The 19,257-nt window shown below is 34.2% G+C and overlaps 2 protein-coding genes across 3 annotated transcripts; one reads left to right on the plus strand and one right to left on the minus strand.

Moving 5' to 3' along the window:
- Positions 1-899: 899 nt before the first annotated feature.
- On the minus strand, positions 900-7,039 carry LOC130745599 (cellulose synthase-like protein G1). Its single transcript, XM_057597940.1, has 8 exons — positions 6,313-7,039; positions 4,311-4,403; positions 3,891-3,992; positions 3,591-3,803; positions 3,396-3,498; positions 2,313-2,491; positions 1,708-2,055; positions 900-1,477 (listed from the first exon to the last, which is right to left on the minus strand). The coding sequence occupies exons 1-8, from the start codon at positions 6,889-6,891 to the stop codon at positions 1,010-1,012; spliced, it is 2,085 nt and encodes a 694-aa protein (XP_057453923.1). The 5' UTR covers positions 6,892-7,039; the 3' UTR covers positions 900-1,009.
- A 630-nt stretch (positions 7,040-7,669) lies between these two features.
- Positions 7,670-9,235, plus strand: LOC130742466 (uncharacterized). 2 transcript variants are annotated; one of them, XR_009021158.1, is made up of 3 exons: positions 7,670-7,803; positions 8,460-8,622; positions 8,711-9,235. XR_009021158.1 is itself a non-coding variant. In XM_057594571.1 (2 exons), exons 1-2 carry the CDS (start codon positions 8,470-8,472, stop codon positions 8,969-8,971), a joined length of 414 nt encoding a protein of 137 aa, XP_057450554.1. In that variant the 5' UTR covers positions 8,299-8,469; the 3' UTR covers positions 8,972-9,235. The 2 variants fall into 2 exon arrangements, 1 of the variants encoding a protein (XP_057450554.1); XM_057594571.1 differs by lacking the exon at positions 7,670-7,803 and having other exon boundaries at positions 8,299-8,622.
- Positions 9,236-19,257: the final 10,022 nt, after the last annotated feature.

Consider the following 19,257-nt stretch of genomic DNA (forward strand, 5'->3'; position numbering starts at 1 on the left):
GAATAGCATGATTGGACTCAAACAGACATAGAACCGAAACAGACACAACTCACAATCACTAGCAAACTGACCTCACTTCTGAATTCTTATTTAAAACCTCCAAGAATAGCATGATTGGACTCACATGCTAACATAACCAATCTTCCTTACCATCCTATGAGAACATAACCAATCTTACTAGCATGTTCGCATCAACTTCTCTTTCCTCAGAATCAATTCAAACACCCAGAAGCTACTCACGTAAGCTTCTTCACGAATTGATTTTGACTTTCGAATCAATTATAGTAAGAAACCCTTGATTTCCAAATAAATTCGGGGAAAAAGATGTATTGTAGTAAAACAATTAAGAGGAGAGATTGCTTCAATCATTCAATGTAAAGAAACTACTAGTTGATCTTTGATTCAAAACTAATAACAAACTGAACTCACTTCTGATTGAAAACCTCCAAGGCATTCAAACTAATAGCATGATTGGATTTACATTCCAATATTCCAGAACAATTCTGATTTCACTAAAGCTACTAAAGTAGCTTCTCCCATAATCAATTCTTCTTCTAATGTGAAAATCTACCGTATATCCAAACATGCACTAAACACACTCAGGGCATGTCCCTCCATACTTAAATCATTGGAAGTTCATCATGTAAAAGTCGAGAAAACAGGCCATTTTCATCCTATGAGAACATAACCAATCTTGTATAACTAACATGTTTGCATTAGCTTCTCTTTTCTCATAATCAATTCTAAGTTCTAACACCCACAAGCTACTCACGTGAGCTTCTTCACGAATTGATTTTGACTTTCGAATCAATTATAGTAAGGAACCCTTGATTTCCAAATAAATTCGGGCAAAAAGACATGTTGTAGTAAAACAATTAAGAGGAGAGACTGCTTCAATGTAAAGAAACTATTAGTTTCATCTAAACCCAAGAATGGAGTTGTGCCAATTTGTCTTATTTGTGTAGTATTAGACTCTTGAGTGAGCCTAATTTACAATTACCGAATTTCACTACCCACTCTTCATTTTCATAGTTACTATCCCCTCAAGAATGGGATAACTGAGAGCCATCACATAGCTGAGTAGGAAAAGTTGACCAAACATATCTGCAAAATCTTTCTCCTTAAACAGTCTCCATAAACCGCCAAAGAAGCAAACAATGTTCACTAGGAGCAACACAACCATTGGAGACATGTACAGAGCTGCTCCTTGGAAATCAAACCTACCTTGCTCATATTTCTTGACCTTCTCCTTGTCAACCGCTTTGTTTGACAGGTTGAATTTTTTCTTGTTCAATCCTAACCATTTCTTGATTCCCTCTATCATTGCAAATACGCTAGTAACTGACTTCAGAATCCAAATTCTTTGTTCATCCCACCACATCGAGACCGAGCCATTGCCAGAAAGGACTTCAATCAAATGTTGAATCTGGGTGGCTACATACAATACTGCAAACACTGCAAACCAAGGGTCTGTGGCCTGTAACATAAATAAATCAAAACATGTTAAATCCAAGTCATTAGAAAATTTTATCTGCTATACAGGAAGATTGTGTTAGGCCAGCAGCAACCAACGTTAAACTAGCCGTATCTTTAATATGGATCTAGTGATCCATATAGCCGACCTCACTGAGTGAGATAAGGCTTTCGTTGACAAAATGACAGTAACAAAAATAGATTGTGGGATATGAATAGTAAGAAATATTGTACCTTTGGAAACACAGGGATTCCTTTCAAGAAGCACACTTGAGGTACAATGCCATAAAGGATGAAGACAATAGCATATAGGGATGAAGCTGCCAGGAAACAATAAGTGAAGGTAGGCATAATGGGCAATCTTGAAAACCCATATGTAAAAGGGCTGTACTTAGAGACAGCAAACAAGCAAAGCTCAGACAACCACTTCACCAACTGAAGCATGCCTTCTTTAATGTCAGTGGGGGCACACCCTAAGAAACATGGTGTTTTTGGGTAAAGATAAGCTGATTTCCATCCTCTGCAGTGCAAAAGGTAACCAGTAATAGTACTCTCCAGTAAGATGCCATATGAGAATCCAACCTGTGGGTCACAACCAAATTTACATTTCATAAATCATCAACTGTCCATAGGGATCTAATTTATGATCAATTGAATAACACATACAAATGTGTTTGTGCCTGTTTGGACACACAACCGTGAGCCAAAAATCACAGTGAACAGAAGTAATTTTCCTTAGTTTTTGTGATTGTCTATGGTAATTTTGGCATCACCGTTGTTTCTATCGTGTATTCAAACGTGAACTATGTATGTTGTAATGGTTATATATAAACACTTGCCTCTGAGCCCCATTCTGTGTTTGTCTCGTAGGAAGCAGAGGCCACCACTTTAGCTTCTAGTAAACTTTCGTCTCTTGAGATATTCTTTTTGGTAGTTTGTTGTCCACGGATGGCCTTCAATGATTCAATGTACAAGGGAGACTCGCCAAAGTAGTTTTGAGCATCAAGCAGATAGTCATCTATAATCATAGATAAAATATAAATCCTAGAAATTGAGTTATCTAGTGGGAAGCCCAACAGGTTAATGCTATGTAATATCAATAATGATGCATTGATACTTTTTTTTATGATTATATATTGATACTTAGACATCCAAACAATGCAGGTATTTCACACACCTCAGAGGCACTCATTTTCTCTCTCTATATTTCTCTTCTTATTACATTCATCTTACATCACAACATTACTAATCTCTCTTCTCTTCTTTTCTTACTTTGAATGTCGGTTGGATATCTGCACTATACTGACGTCTATCAATAGTTACTTATATACAAAAAGAAAATTGAGCGCGAGCCTAGCCGCAACGATAATGTTGCTAGGTAAGGTAGTCTACATTAAATTTACAAAGTGGATCCGATTCCTCCCTAAACCTGGTGTGTAGCGGAATGTTGTAGGAGTAGATTTGTGTTTTTTTAAAGGTGCTTGCTGTGATACCTTAAGACAGATTAGGGTGTGGTACCCAAAATGAGTTGGTTCAATAATAAAGACACATGTATCGATTAAAATTTTGATTTTGTTATATCATAGTAATGCAGTGTTCCATTCTTAGGGACATGAGATATGCGAGTTGTGTTTTATGAGCTTTGTTCATCCATTAACCATGATCATTTTACGCGCATCTCCAAGATCATCATTCGTTTCCACCATTCGTCCATTTTTCATTAAAAAATGAATTTCATGAGATATAGTCAATTGACAAGTGAAGTAAAATCTAAAAATGTAGTATTTACCTTGAATAATATGATAATAATCTATTAAATTACTCAATCCGGGCACTATACCCAAAAAAAATTCAGGGTACCACAGCGTTTACCTTTTTTAAAACAATAAAAACATTATAATGATGCCATATATTTTATGTACCTTTTTGGTTTGGACTTCCAAATAGCAATGCACTTCTACTCAAGTAGTTACCACTGCCAGAAAGACCTGGACCACTGAGTCCATCCATGCCTTGCCACATTGTCTAACAGAAATTACTATATCTCATCAGATATATGATTAAACTAATCAACCATATAAACAAGCATAAATTAATTAATTTGTTGAGTTAATTACCTTAAAAGCAGTCCTAGATTGATTATCATAGATGTCTTTCTTACTAAGGTTGTGAAACATTTGAGGGAATTGGACAAATGCAATGTATTTAGATGTTTCTGGATCAAGGAAGAAGCACATTGCTTGCTTGGCAGAGGATGGATCATTGCAATACATATCACAATCCACTGCAAGCACATAAGGTCCATTGCTGATTAGACCTGACACTCTGAGCTGCATATATCACAATTGATGAAGTAAGCAATGTGAAAAGAGAATGAATACATATTAGAAATCAAATTCATAGAGCATTTTACACACCAATGTGTTGAGAGCTCCTCCTTTGAACTTGTGAGGAAGTGATGGCCTTCTTTCACGAGAGACGTACACAACACGTGGGATTTCTGATTGCTCATTTATAATCTAGAAACAAATAATAATGAGACACACTTTATTGCTCATGATACAATATAATCACACTTTGTTACTCCCTTTATAAGATCCTGGATCCATTGAAACGATGATGTTAGTTAAGAAAATATGTAATGTATTAGTTTTTAAAAAGTTTATTCAATATTCCACATCTACTCACTCAGATCTAAAGTAATAACTTGACACCTTCCTCTTGTAAAAAAAAAGTAATAACTTTACTTATCATTTTTCCTTTGGACCTTAGCCCGTTTGAAGAACAAAACAAGAAAACTGTAAACTTGACTTGTGAATTAGTAAATTCTGTGGTACCTCGATCTTAGAGGGTCTGTCAGTGACAATACGACAATTTTTGGGGTCTGAACCAAATTTCTCGATGTTTTTCTGCATAGTCTCGTATTGGGCCTGTAAAATTGGAAAAAACACCACGTCGATCAGCACAAAAATATCAATAGTACCTAAAATTATGTAATAAAATAAAATAAATGTCTAACCAAGTACTAATAAAATTACCAATGTGCATATAAACATTGCATACATATAAGTTAATATTATTTACTTAAATTCTAGGAATTACTTCGGGACTTGTATTTTTTTTTCTTAAAGTTATATCAATATTTCAATGTGATATTCAGTGTTTTATAACGTTTCATAGGAGTAGTTTTTTAGTAAACTCAAAATAATCAATTTATACTCGAATGTTTATGATAAACATGCAATAAGCATATATCAAATAATTATAGAGCACAAATATGTGTAGGTAAAGTGAGTTTCTCAAACTACATATGATATGTGGGATTTTTTTAAGTAAAAATATTTTTTTCAAATACTTTTTAAATTTTAAGATTAAAATTTATCTTTTAAATTGAAATCAAATGTAAAATATTTTACATTTTTATTATAATCATTCATATTATTTTAATACTAAATTAAATTCCTTTTATATGATTTAATTTTTAAAATATACTAAAGTACTAAAGTTTAAAATTTATTATTTAAATTAAATATTGATACTAATTTTCTTATTTTTTAATTTAATTTATAATAATTATTAAAAAATTAATTTATGATATTTATCAAGTTTTTAATTAAATTTTTTATGTTTTGATTAATTCTTACTTATTTTCTATAATAACTATTGTAAAATCCATGATAATATTATATATAATTTTTAGAGTAAATTAGACTCAATTACCTTGAGGTTTCCTTATATGAACTAAACTCCAAAGTTATTAAAATATTACAATCCACTCAAGTAGGTGACAATTTTTTTAACAATATTCCCTAACAAAAAATGAAGCATAATATTTGAGTAAGTTTAAAGTTTAATGTCATATAGGAAAACCTTAAAGTAGTGGAGCGTAATTTACTCTTTATATATTAGCTCATCGAAATAGATATTAAATGAAATGTTAAATTTATATTTATTATATTATATAACCACAAATTCCTTCTCAATTAATATGGTTTAGGAGTGTTAGCACATAAAACTGTTTTTACGAACATGTTCTAACATATTTATTGTGATTGATTTGCATTTTGAAAACTCTAACACATGTCTTTGTCTTCTTAAAAATGTGTCGAATATTTAAAAAATTACAGTATTTATTTTAGTATGTTAGAGCAAATTGCTAGCATTTAATTTCTATGCTGTCTATTTCGTCTTCTTGATTAATTATGTCATTTTCAATAAAATAAATCATATGGATATGCTTGCTCGGCTAGAAAAGCATGGTGGCTGAAATGAATGTTTAATTATTAACACACTTCAATGGTGGTCTAAATGATCCATATTGTATTATATTTATTTTATTTTATTATGATCTCTAGCATAAGTTTATAGTCCTTAGTTAATAGTATGAGACTGACTTGTCCAGAAATCGATTTCTAACGAGTACAATTTATATTTATGATGAAAATAAAAATATGAAATTCAATTTACTTACGTTTAATAATGCTTAAATCTAATTCTTTCAAGATAAAAAGGGTAATAACTATTCATTTTAAAGGGTAATAACTATTCATTTTGATCGTTCAAAAAAAACTATTCATTTTGAGACTACTTGATCATGAAGTCTCTGAAATATAACCTAACCCACTATTGGTCAACTTCACACTAACTTAACTAGTATTTCTGGTCAACTTTACGTCACTTAACTAGTTTAGAGTAACAAAAAGTAAAAACGAAATGTTAGCAATTGTTACTATTCCTCAAAGTAAAAACTTATCAAAAATCTGTGTGATCCAAAAACTTGTGAGTTAGGTAGCTCTGATTAGTAACACAAACACACACAACACAATCATATATCTATACCTTGATCTTCTCTTGCTCTGCTCTGAACTCATCTGTCCTTAGAATCTCTTCATCTTCCCCCATCGGAGAGAAGAAAACTTTTGGACACCTCGACTTGATCCCATACTTTCTACAAAAAGGAACCCACACCTTGGCAAACTCACAAGCCTCTCTAATCCCATACTCCGTCACGGCGCAACCACCATCATCAGAAAGATACACGGATAGCTTATCCGGCGGGTAATCCATCGCCACGGCGGAAACAACCGTGTCCATCACCCCTGCCGTTGGCTCCTTCTCAGGATCAATCGTGCACACAAATATGTCCAGCCCGGGGAGATTCTCGTCGCGCGGCAGCTTCTCTGTCTTCACGGAGCGGCTCACCGGTCGCCACCGGAAGGCCTGGTTGAAGAGCCAAAGCACGGCGAGGAGAGCCTCCGCAACGGTCATCAGGATCCACGGCGCGGTCGGCGCGTGGATGAGACGCGTTGTGCGGTAGTAGAGGAGAAGGATGACGAACACTGAGTGTATAAGAATGTGGAGTCTGCTTAGAGGGAGCCATGCTTGAACGGTTTCTGTGTGGAGAGTGAAATTGGCCATATTGAAATTTTGGAAATTAATAACAGGGTTGCATGTGTTTCTTTCTTTATATAATAACACTTGAGTAGTTGACTTGACTGGTGTCGGCGGAAAATAAGTAAAAATGAGATGAAAGATAATGTATAGTATAAGTATTAAAACTCAAATACAAGCGAGGTGTGATATTTTTTCATCCTATATAAGTACCACATTTTACAATTCATTTTCATCTCATTTCACTACTTTTATGTTCTCTTCATTGTTTTTTCATATCACATATTATATCATTCATTTCTTATTTCATGTTCCCAGGTAATGTATGAATAATTAATTAGAAAACAAGCAGATACGTACAAACATATTATAAGCAGTGGATCTCGTGGAATTAGAAATGAAAAAAAGCAATTTTAAATTCATTCTCGTGGAACTTGCTTTTGCTTTATTTTAAGGAGGAAAACTAAACGACGATGGCCCTCGTGAGGCAAGGACTTGCCGCGTGGGTTTTTATTTTATAGGTGTCCTTGCTCATGCTTTGAACAATTATTGATTTATCATTTATGATTGTATGTTATACCACCAGCATTTAATGGAACCAAAAATATTTGGTGCCCGCATTTTTCAACATGAGTAGGTACAGGAATTTAACTGACCACTAGTATTTAAGCACATAATCTGAACTTACATAGTGTTTTAATATATCCTTATACTTTTATTAATTGTGAAATAGCCCCAATTTAATTTTACTATTTAATACATGACCCTAGTAAAATTGAGGTTGCCTCAGTTAAAATCATTTTCACAATTTGCTTCTGGAATCAACTCGCGAGCACGGAGAAGATGAACATGGCTGTGAACCATTAGCGAGCTGACTCGATCCTCCACTTCTGTTCTCTTCTTCATCTTATTTCCTCCTCATTCGTTCGCTGAGTTAAGGTAAGATTACTTTTGTTTTCTTTGTTAGACAGTTTGAGTGTTGTTAGTTAGTATATGTGAGATGTCTCGTTCGTCTCCGTTTGAAAATTTTGGATCTAGCTCCCCTAAATTAACGATTAATTTGTTTAGTAATAGCTTCCATATTATGTTGGTGTTGATTGTCATTTTTAGAGACATTTGAACCCTAATTTTACTGTTTTCCGAAACCCTAATTTGTCGGTTGGGGAACATTTGGGATTTATTGGAACCCTAATTTTTTTAGATGACAAATTAGAAATGGTAGGGTTGAATTGGATCGTTATTGGTAAAGCATAAGTCACGATTTGTCCAATGCGTACAAATTGGGGCTGATTTTACTGTTATCCGAAACCCCAATTTGTCAATTGGGGAACATTTGGGATTTAATGGAACCCTAATTTGTTGAGATGAAAAATTAGAGACGGTAGGGTTGAATTGGATCGTTATTGGTAAAGCATAAGTCATAATTTGTCGAATGCGTACAAATTGGGGCTGATTGTACCCAGATTTGCGAAATTGGGAAATTAGGGTTTATAATTTATCGAATTGGGTGTTTTGGATTTTTAAATTCTAAAATTTTAATCTGAAAAGGCATATTATTGGCATGCTATAACTTATGTGTGGTATCCTATTTTTAGTAGGTGTTACATGAAGATCATGACATCCCAATCACATAGCTCCCCAGGATCTTGTAGTCATGTTGATTATGAAAGGTTATGCAAATGTGGTCTGTTAGCTTCGTTTAGGACATCCTGGACAGATTTTAACTATGGACGTCGTTTCTATAATTGTCCTGCAATGGTAATCATCGTTTCTGGTTGCTAACACGAATTCTTGATTCAAGTTGTTTGAATCACATATTTTTTCTTTTCTTTCTTCATTTTTACAGAAGTGTGACTATTTTGTCTGGGTTGATCCTCCTCGACGCATCCAACAACGAACTAGTAGACAACCAAGGAATCAAGCGAGTACATGTTTTGTTAATCCAGTAGCTGAAGAAGAAGAGAATAGTGACCATGAGAATGAAGATGCCAAAATTAAAAAACTGGTGGATGGAATGAAGTCCAGGGACCAAATGTTGTTGACCGTAGTTTTTGGAATTCTTGTGGTGGTCCTAATTACGTTATTGCTTGTTATTTTGAAGTTGTAATTGTTATGTTTATTGTCTTCGAATTCTTGTATTAGACTAAGTGTGGATTATGCTAAATTTTAGCATTTTGGTGCTTAAGTACATTTTGGTGGTTATAAGTTAAGTACATTGCTAAAGTAATATGTTTATCATTGTTAGCCCTAGATGTAAATGAAACTTCATGGAAAGGTTATTCATCTTCAGCAATGAATGAAAACATGGTACAATTTTTCACAAGCTTCATGGAAAAAGATTTATCTTATCTCCACAGTTAATCTTGAATCTTAAACAGAAAACTTGGATGCAGTGAAATGAAGTGGAATGAAAACTAAACCAAAAAAAAAAGAACTTGGGCCAGGCCCATTTCCTATGTCTATGAGTGAGCGAGTCTACCCAAAAACTTCAAAAAAATCCTAACCTTTGCTTTGTTTTTATAGGACAATAGCATGTGGTGAGTTGTATCTGTATGACCCCATACATATCAATAAGGATAAGCATTTCACAAGTAAAGAACTTAAAGATGTAAAATCAGCCATTAAAACATTTTCCAATCTTAACAAAATGCAAATCAAACCGAAATTTGTCATAAAGGCCCAAAAAGATTGTCAGCAATGCCCAAAAATTACAAACCATGGCATAAGTAGCCATAAAATTGTCATAGTCATAATGATAACAACAGAAATAAACTTAATTTGGTTGAGAAGGTGATCCAGGAAAAATTCTCTTCCTCTTCCTTGTACTGAGACATGAAGAAGGACTACCAGAGGTTGAAGTAGTGTCAGATAAATTAACAACGCTGGATGTGCTTTCATTGTCCCCACTGTTATCATCTGGATTAACATGTTCATCTTCAGCATCTCCAGCACCATCATGATCATCTTCAGCATGTGCAGCAGCAGCATCCAATGCAAAATCATCATCATCATCATCATCATCATCATCATCATCTGCATCCCTTTCAGACTCTGGGCGCTCCTCAGTGCCAACACCTCTGCATTCAAGAAAGGCAGATGACATCTGCCGTGCTTCTTGTCGAGCAAATTGGTTCCACCCAGCAAAGCGCATCGGTTCCATATACCGCAGGTATAGAGTTATCAGAAATCCATAAGGAATGCCCATGGAGTTATTTGCTTGGACACGCCTTAAATGTTGGTGGACGAGATTAACAGGGTCTAACTTAATTTTCTTCAAGATGTGATAAATGATGAACACATCCAGATCTGTGATATAGTTATGTTGAGATACCCTTGGACAGAAGACGTTGACAGCCAAAAGGAAAACAAGGCTGGCAGCAGGGGTCAGATATATGACGCGGGTGGCATTTGCATTGGAGATTTCCTGAGCGCCATACACAGTTTGGCGAATATCATCCATGTCCTTCCCACGTTTCCAGTCCTTATCATATATTTCCCCTCCAGTTGGGATTTGAAGAAGATCGGAGATTCTGTCAATGTCAAATGACAAATCATAGTCCAGAACCTGCCCTTTCAAAGTCCCTGTTTCACCGAACCGGGCACCGCCCCAGAATTCTCTCACAAGCTCTGGAAAGATGGTTTCCTCAGCAGCAGCATAATTTATGTGCATAAGCGAACTAGAATGAATACGTTTGGCGCCTGGTATGTTCCACTCCAATAAGTCATGAGTGTTAATAAAATATGGCTTGCAGATGGGTCTATTTGCCATTTGAGCCTGGAATCAGAAATGTGAGAATTTACAAGGGATCAGAAAATGTAGATAATTCACAAAAAACCGCCATCTATATTCATATATTAGAAGCATTAATAGGAAGCAATTATGATTTATTTGGGAAAAAAACTCTGAAAAGGGGTAAACATTGAAAAACATACATATACTGGTTTTTGTGAATATAACACACATAAAACAGGTTTCCTCATTACAAACTACTCAAACATGTTAATAATAACAATGTTAAATAAACGAAACCATCAAACTCATAAAACATTAAACAGGTTGAACTCGAAGATGAAGCAGTTTTGAAGATTATAGCCCTAATCTATTATAAATAGAGTATAAGAACAATTGACAATACCCATAATCGTTTGTAATCCAAATCACACAGAAAGCATTATACTTCATGATAGAGAACGAGAAATAAAGCCCTAATTTCTAAATTGAGTAATTGACAAAACGCTTACAAGATTCTAACCGAAACCACAAAGAAAGCAATCGACATGATGATAGATGAAGAAAATTAAAACCCTAACTTCTAATTTGAGAAAAAAAATGGAAAAAAATGGTGTGTACCTTGAAATTCCGCAGGTGTCGAAAAACCTTTGCAGTGGTTGTGGAAATCTCTTCATATATTCAAGGGGTAAGGCATTGAGATGCTCGAGTATGGTTTCAATTCTCGTGTCAGCAGCCATTTGGCAGAGTGCTTAAGAGAAAATTGAATACCTTGATGGTTTCCAATGCAGTGATGATTAGGGTGGCTGATGCGTTTTGGGAAGAAAGGGGCTAGGTTTGGTTTTTGATTTCCCAATACCAGAGGACCAATTTGTGAGTGTGTGTATTTTGTTAGTGAGGAGAATAATATTTTTTGATTTTCATAAAATAAAAAATAAGCATGTTTGGAAAAATAATAAAATAATCGCTTTAATTTTTTATTAATTAATTTAGTTAGAAAAAAAAGTAATGTATGCTTGTTTCGTTTTAAAAATTTAATTATGCAAAAAATTTATGCTAAAAGTCAATTAATTTATGCTATAATTTGAACTGCATAATTAATAATAAATCAATTGTTAATTTGAGAAATAAACGGAATATTTTGGGGAAATATTCAATAGGAAAAGTAGTAAACGCTAAAATTTTAATTTCAAACGCTAAAATTTTATTTTGGCGTTTCCTCAAAAATTTTAATCTGACAAATTTTCCTATCAATTAGTAATGTGAAAAATATATGGAAAAACTATGAGGAAATACTTGATAGTAAAATAAAACGCTAAAATTAAAATTGATGCAACAATATAATTGATATATCAATTGTTAATGTGGAAAATATATGGAAAATTTATAAGGAAATACGTTATAGAAAAATTATACGCTAACATTGTATTTTCATACTTGAAATATGAATTGTTTGGAAAAAATAAGGGAACATTTTGAGGAAAAAATTAATTTTGCGAACTATATGATGAATGCTTTCGGGAAAATTATTTGATACAGTACAGGTTTTTTTTGTGACTGAAATAGTAATATAACCTGACACCTAAATTCCTTTGAAAACATTTTGATACTCAAATTTTTTTTTTCTAAAATGAATGAAAGGTTCGACAATAACGCATAGCAATATTTAGTTCAACCATTCACAGGAAATAGTAGATATAAAAAGACTACATAGCAAAATTATAGTCATTTAACCACCAGCAGTCACAATATTTAGTTGTCCAAACAAAATAACCGGGATAAAAAGTCGAAAATGATCAAGAACAGAAACAGGACAAGATTCAACACACGATCAAGCAGTTAAATGACAGAAAGTAGGTGCCCAGAAAGTAATGAAAAATCTCAAGTTGTTGACACAGCTGCATCCTTGCATATGTCCATGCAGGTCAAAGCTTTTTTGGTAAGGACATCATACTTGTTGTTAAATTGATTCATTGTCAAGTCCAGAGCTAGTCTCAACCTGGAACCTTCATCAACCTGCGTAAATACCGATAAATAATTAAAAATTTGAAGCAAGTAATTTATAAAATATTTAAGTATGAAATTCTTATTTACCTCAATCTTGTAGTGAATGAATCCATGGTGTGACATCCATTTAGCCACAAAGATTCCACAATCATTCCTACAGGCACAACAAGAAGTTAGTTTTATAGCTAAGTAAACATTTATAATCAGAGATGGAGCACTTGAAATCTAACTTACGTTTTATCCTTCTGCATGCTCAGCCCTTCTGGAATAACAATCTTAAATTCCGATACCTTAGGCCTTGCCATTCCCATTGCATAGAATGATTGATCCATTAACATTTTTTCGATAAAAAGAGCCTGAGACAATGATTGAGTGATATAAAGAGGTAAATATATTAACAATATGTTGGTATCTAATACAATGTAGTTGATAGTTATTTACTAACCATGTACTTTATGTCCAACACTCTAAAATCAAGCCTGTGTGGATCTGGGCAGGAGTCAAGCAGCACCAAGTTCTTGTTGACAAAGTCAACAACAAGTAAATACCAGTGGCAGCCAATGTTATTCATAGGGATGTATATCTACAAGAGTAAAACAAACATTGAGACTACATGTAATGGATATTTTTGTTAATTAATTTCATACAACATCATTGTACCTTGGTAACATAGTTGATTTTTCCCATAAAATCCTTCTGGTAAAACTCGATCATGTCAGCTGATTCTACGGTCCAGGACTGGACAAATTGCTGACATGATAACAGTGCAAATAATATGTCAAATTTTAGTTATGAATCACTATAAACAAAACCTAATATCGGTTCTTCATATATATGAAAAAAACTCATGGCAAATGCAGTAGGCATGAACCATATAGATGGGTAGAAGGTCATTGCTCGCTCTTTCAGTGTAAGTATGTTGGCATGTAAGGTCAATATCTGGACAAACTATATAATCAGATTAAACTAATTTATCACCATTTATAATCTTTAGATTATAACTCACCTCATCCTGAAGCTTCCCTCTTGGTTGAAGACATAACATATCCTTTCGAAGGGCATAAGCATCCCTGCATTCAAGTTTCACAATCTCTTCTTCCCTTGAAAAAATATAAAGTCTATAATTAAGGGCATGCAAATGTTGTTGGTCTAAATACAACCACAAACCACATAGTATTAAACTTACAGTGGAGCCCCTGTTTTATGTTTTGGGTTGAAGATGTAATTTGCAACAGCAACCTCAAGATGATTCAAATGCATCACATTTGTATTCCCAAACATGGTAGGCAGCCACTAATAAAAAAATGTTGAATGACAATGTAAATTAATGAACTGATTTAAGTGTATCAATTAATGACAATGTTCATGTTAGAAAAAAAATGACTCTAACAAAATATAGCAGTAACATGAAGCAGTAATATTATATTTCACAATAAAAATGACAACAAAGTCATGCAACTAAGACATAACCTGAAAGAACTTAACTTATGCAAACTAGCCTAAAACTTCAAACTATATTCATTAATCATCATTGATTTTCCCCTTCATCCTTTTAATTTCATTTTTGTCATCATAGTATCTTAATTATTTCTACCAGTAGTGCTTCAAGAGCATATTGGTTTTTGATCACTGGAAAATTAAAAATTAATTTTTAAGAAACCTCATAATCAATCAGCCAATTTGAGTTATTTTTAAAATTCCTTAATTTAATCTCCATAAATATTTGGAAAGGTTATAGAGGACTTATTATGACTGTCATTTTAGGGTTTAGGGAAACTAATGTTGTTTTGTTGAATTAAAGCTATAAAAGATATGTAAGCTAAGCACACAATATATCGTAGAAATGCAAAAGGAAACATCTCATTGCAGGGACCTTAAGATTCTTCATCAGGCAAAATTTAAATGTATCAATTCATGACAATATTCAGATGAATTAATACTTACATCTGGAACCGAGAATGGTGATGCAGGAGGGGTGCATACTATAGGTCGATGTCCACGTACAAAGTTATTGTCTTCATCCATTGCAGGTCGGTTAAAAAGCTTCTTCACCAATCCCTTTGCCTTGGCCCTTACACGTTCTTCATTGTCATTCGGAGCTTCTTCATCAGGTTGCATAAACTTTTTCAGGATCGTTTCAGTAGCAATCATTTTTTCAAACACTGTGCAATTGTTTGGTGAAGTAACACAAAGGGGCAACGGAGATGATGAAGCCAACTGAGTATATTGTTGAGGGCTATGAAGGGCCTGGCTAAGCATGCCTACTGCTAGAATAACCTTTTCCAATTTTTCATCTAAAGCAGAGAACTGTGAATTAAGACATGAAGAAAAACAAAATTATTGTTTTGTACTGAACAAAACATGGTATCGTGATAACAATAAACAAAAGAAACAGAATCAAAAAAGGCAACTTGTTCGACCTTATCTTCTTGATTCACATTGGCATCCTTCTCTTGACAGTCTTTCATGGTAGGAGACTCATCGCATAATACATCTACTTGTTTGGTATGGAGCTCGGTTTCTTGGTTACTGGAAATAAAAGACAATTTTGGTGAGGTGGGTTTCTTGTAAACATTAAAAGATTGAAAAATTTTGGATTTCAAATGTTAAATTGAAAAAACATTGAGCAGAACTTGTATTGCAAAAAATGTGAACAACTAAACTAATCAGATCATAAACCTTTTTTGCACCGCATTATCGATTACATAACAAATACCTTGAGGATAGTATTATTAAAGACGGAGGCTTCTCCTTTTTGCCACATTGGCTCGAAGGGCTCTTTCAACCCTAGGACCGAACAAAGGACCGGACACGGATTGACTGTCGTCAATTCCCCATGGACGCTTTCTGAGATGATTTCGTCGAGGGTTCTTTCCCTTGCGAGCCATGACTCATTCAGATTGGTGTTCGAGGTTTGATGGTAGGAGGGAAATTTGGGGGAAAAAAGTTTCAAACGAAACCCTAAAATCAGCATTTTATATCTCTTTGGATATGTGATGCCCATTAGGAATGTGTTGAAGAGAATAATCGACACCACTACAGTGCATGCGTCTGGAAAGAAGGAAGAAGAAAGAGAGTCATTTAGGCATCGAACCCTAGGGCTTGCAGAACAGACGTGGGTGTGGGATTTAATTCGCAGCCTTTGAACAAAGTGCAACTTTTTCCTTTTTGGATGGTGACATATTTATTAGGGTCTATTTAGGTAGGATTTCTATTGAAGGAAGGAAACGAAGATGCAGTCATTGTTTGTGAGCCGCGAAGGGGAGGAGCTTGATGAATTGTGTGTTACAACACCGTGTAACAATTAATATTTATTATATTGAATTCTGTTGAGGAAGAAGACAATGATCATGCGTTGTCTAAGTGGCCAAGTGATTTTGTTTGTAGTTTAAGGTAGAAGGTTCAAATCCTAACTGAACATTTTTTTAATAATATTAATCATATTTTATTTTTCTACCTTGTAATGAATTAAAAATGCCTCACCATCAGTGGCGGAACTTGAAGAAAAAATTTGAGGGATCTAAAAGAAGATTGCAATATATAAACTATGAAAAAAATAGTTCAGATAATATTGTTGTTGAAAATTTATTATAATTTAGGTTAATAATCTTGAAAATTTACTTTTTCTTTTCAATTTTTGGTTTATGGATATATATTTTACCTTTAAATAACTTCCTTTTATAAGTTTGGAACCCTATAAGTTTTAATATTTGTGCAAGTTAACTAAGGCTAGCTGTTAAAAATGAAAAGAATGTAAAAAAGGATTGAGGCTAGATTCGAACCTTAGCCCTTAACAACATGTGCGTTGTTCCCAACCACTGAACCAGTGTAGAATATTGTTTAATTCCATACACATTTTGTTATATATAGTATTATTTCATCATCCTTTTTTGCATAAAACGTATATTATAAATGCTCATGTTATGGTTCATTTATAAATATAGTAAAACGTATATTATAGAATAGGATATTATAGTTCAATGGAAACTCTTGTAACCCAAATCTATACACTATACAGTCTTGGGTTCAACTCATGTCCTGATGTCCAAAGCTTTTTTTCTTTTTTTTTGTCATAAAAACGAAAAAAAAAACAGAAACATGGAATCGAACCCAGGCAAGGATGGATATAGGGTTAACTAAACAGAACAACCAACGAACCAGTACTTAAGTATGTATAATCAAACTAGGAAAAATCATCAAATCAATTTAGCCAACTGTAACTTTGCTTCTAAGTTCCAAGTACCCAACCACTATCTGCAAAAATCAATTTATAACAACCACAACCACCACTTATAATGAAAGTAAAATCATAAAACCATAGTCAAAATGATTAAGAAATTTAGCACACAAAACAGAATCATAAATTGAAACCTAACATAAAACCATTGTTGAGGGCATGCAATGCTAGCTTCCATCTGGTTGACTATTGCCTCACCAGAGGAAAATGAAACATAAATTTGTCCAAACACTTGTTAAGTTACAGACCAGAATTTAAAATTATACTAAAAACAACAACAGAACAGATCAGCATCAACCCTACTCGTCCCCATCCTCTGAATCCATACCAGCATCTTCATCATCTTCATTGTCATCATCAGGAACTGTGATACCGTTCCACAGAAAGATATCCTTGTTCATAACCTCAGTTCTCAGGGGATTGAAGTGGCTCCAACCTGGAAAGGGGTGAGACATCATTGCATTCAGAGACCGTGTGATGAGATAGCCGTATGGAATTGCATGTGCAGTGTTGGCATACACACTTATAAGGTGATCATAAACTAAGTGCACAGGATCTATTCGGACACCCTTCAGCATATGGTACATTATGAAAATGTCCTTGTCATATACGTAGTCATGGAAGTTGAGCCTCGGGCAGTACACATGTGTGATCAACACATGAATCAATTTTGCAGCCTGTGTCAGATTGGTTGCCTTCGTGGCTTCAGAGGCAGAGAGTTTACCATTTTCAAAAACAGTGCTTCTGATATCATCATCATCAGACTCAACCCTCCACCCTCTTTTGTAGTGTACTCCTTCACTGGGAACCTGTAGCACTTCTGATATTGTCTTCATGTTGTAGTTAAGGGCATAGTCAAAAAACTCCCCTAACAGTCCATCAGTTTCAGTCAATTTTGCGGTCCCCCAAAATTCCTGTACAATTTCTGGGTAAATATGGCCATAGGCAGCAGTGTTGATTGCATCCAGTGATGAAAGTGTGATCAAATCAGCATCAGGAAGTTTCCAAAGAGACAAGTCCCCTGGATCATAGCACATGTGTGGACAGATAGCTCTTGGAGGCATCTTGTGAAATATGGCAGTAATAATTTCTGCAAACAAATCATAATGTAGACAATGTATACATCAGAAAGCAAAATCGGGTTTGAACAAAAGGGGTTTGTTTGTTCAGTTTAACAATAAACTTAAAGTATGTCACCAACAAAAAGTATGTTTGAAATAATTTAAGGGAATAGCATCAGCAATTATGGTCTAAACAAAAAAGGCAATATCTATGCTACAACAAGAAACACGCATCTTAGAAAGAAACAGATTGCATGTTGAATTCGAAGATGATACAGAATTCAAACAATGCATATTTATCTTGAACACTCAGTTATTAAAAGTTGAAAATTGCACCTTTACACTCGGTTAATAGAATACGTGAGGGAATATACACCACTACATCACTATATATAGGCCAAAACGGGGGAAGTTACCAAACGGTTTGCAACCAAGTTACGGTGTGTGTGTGTGTGTGTGTGTGTGTGTGTGCGCCACATCATTCCATAAAAATAAACTGCAACTTGATTCAAGTAACTGCATGCAATGAGTGTATAAGGCAGTTGAGAGCAACATTGTAAATAGGCAAATAAGTATCAAAGCCGAAAATAGAGGATGAGCAAAGCTTTAACAAAGGCACAATATGGTTACTTAGTCATGAAATCAGATAAACTACAAATCAAATCAAGCATATGCAGGAAAATTTGGGGGAAATTTGAACCTGAAAACCTAATTAAAAAATAAATAAGTCAAAACAAGAGTCAAAACAGGAACAAGAGTCCTTGATGGTTGGATGAGAAATTCGTGAGAAAAAAATGCAGAAACCCTATCAAATGCCAAAAGGGGCTAACCTCAATTTCGTAATCTCTGCCTTTGAAATCCCGATGGTTGGATGAGGAAAGAGTGAAAAACCCATAAAAATGATCTCTGAGGTATTTATATGGCGTTTTCAATTCCTCACAATGGCCAGTAGAGTTTTAGGCGTGTGTGTAGATTCAATCTGCAGCCTTTGAATACTGTGCAAAATTCTTCTTTCCCAATGCCGGAATCATTATGTCTGACCCTGACATTTATTAAAAGTGGGATTAGTTGGGTCATGATTTGTAGTAGGAAAACGCTGATAAACTAGGGAAGGAAGAAACTATCTTCTGGCGCGTAATGGAGATGGTAGAGAATTTGTGTTTAACAGCTAGTAAGACCATTTACTTAGATATATATATTTTCAATTCAATTTCTACTCAAACAATTGTCTTGGTTCAGTGGCCAAATTTTTATAAAATTTATAACATGTAAAGGGTTCAACTCCTACATAGGACCTATTTTATATATATATATATATTTTTTTTTTTTTTTTTTTTGCAAATTCAATTCTTTTTAGA

The sequence above is a fragment of the Lotus japonicus genome, chromosome 3 (assembly GCF_012489685.1).
Source record: "Lotus japonicus ecotype B-129 chromosome 3, LjGifu_v1.2".
Lineage (NCBI taxonomy): Eukaryota > Viridiplantae > Streptophyta > Magnoliopsida > Fabales > Fabaceae > Lotus > Lotus japonicus.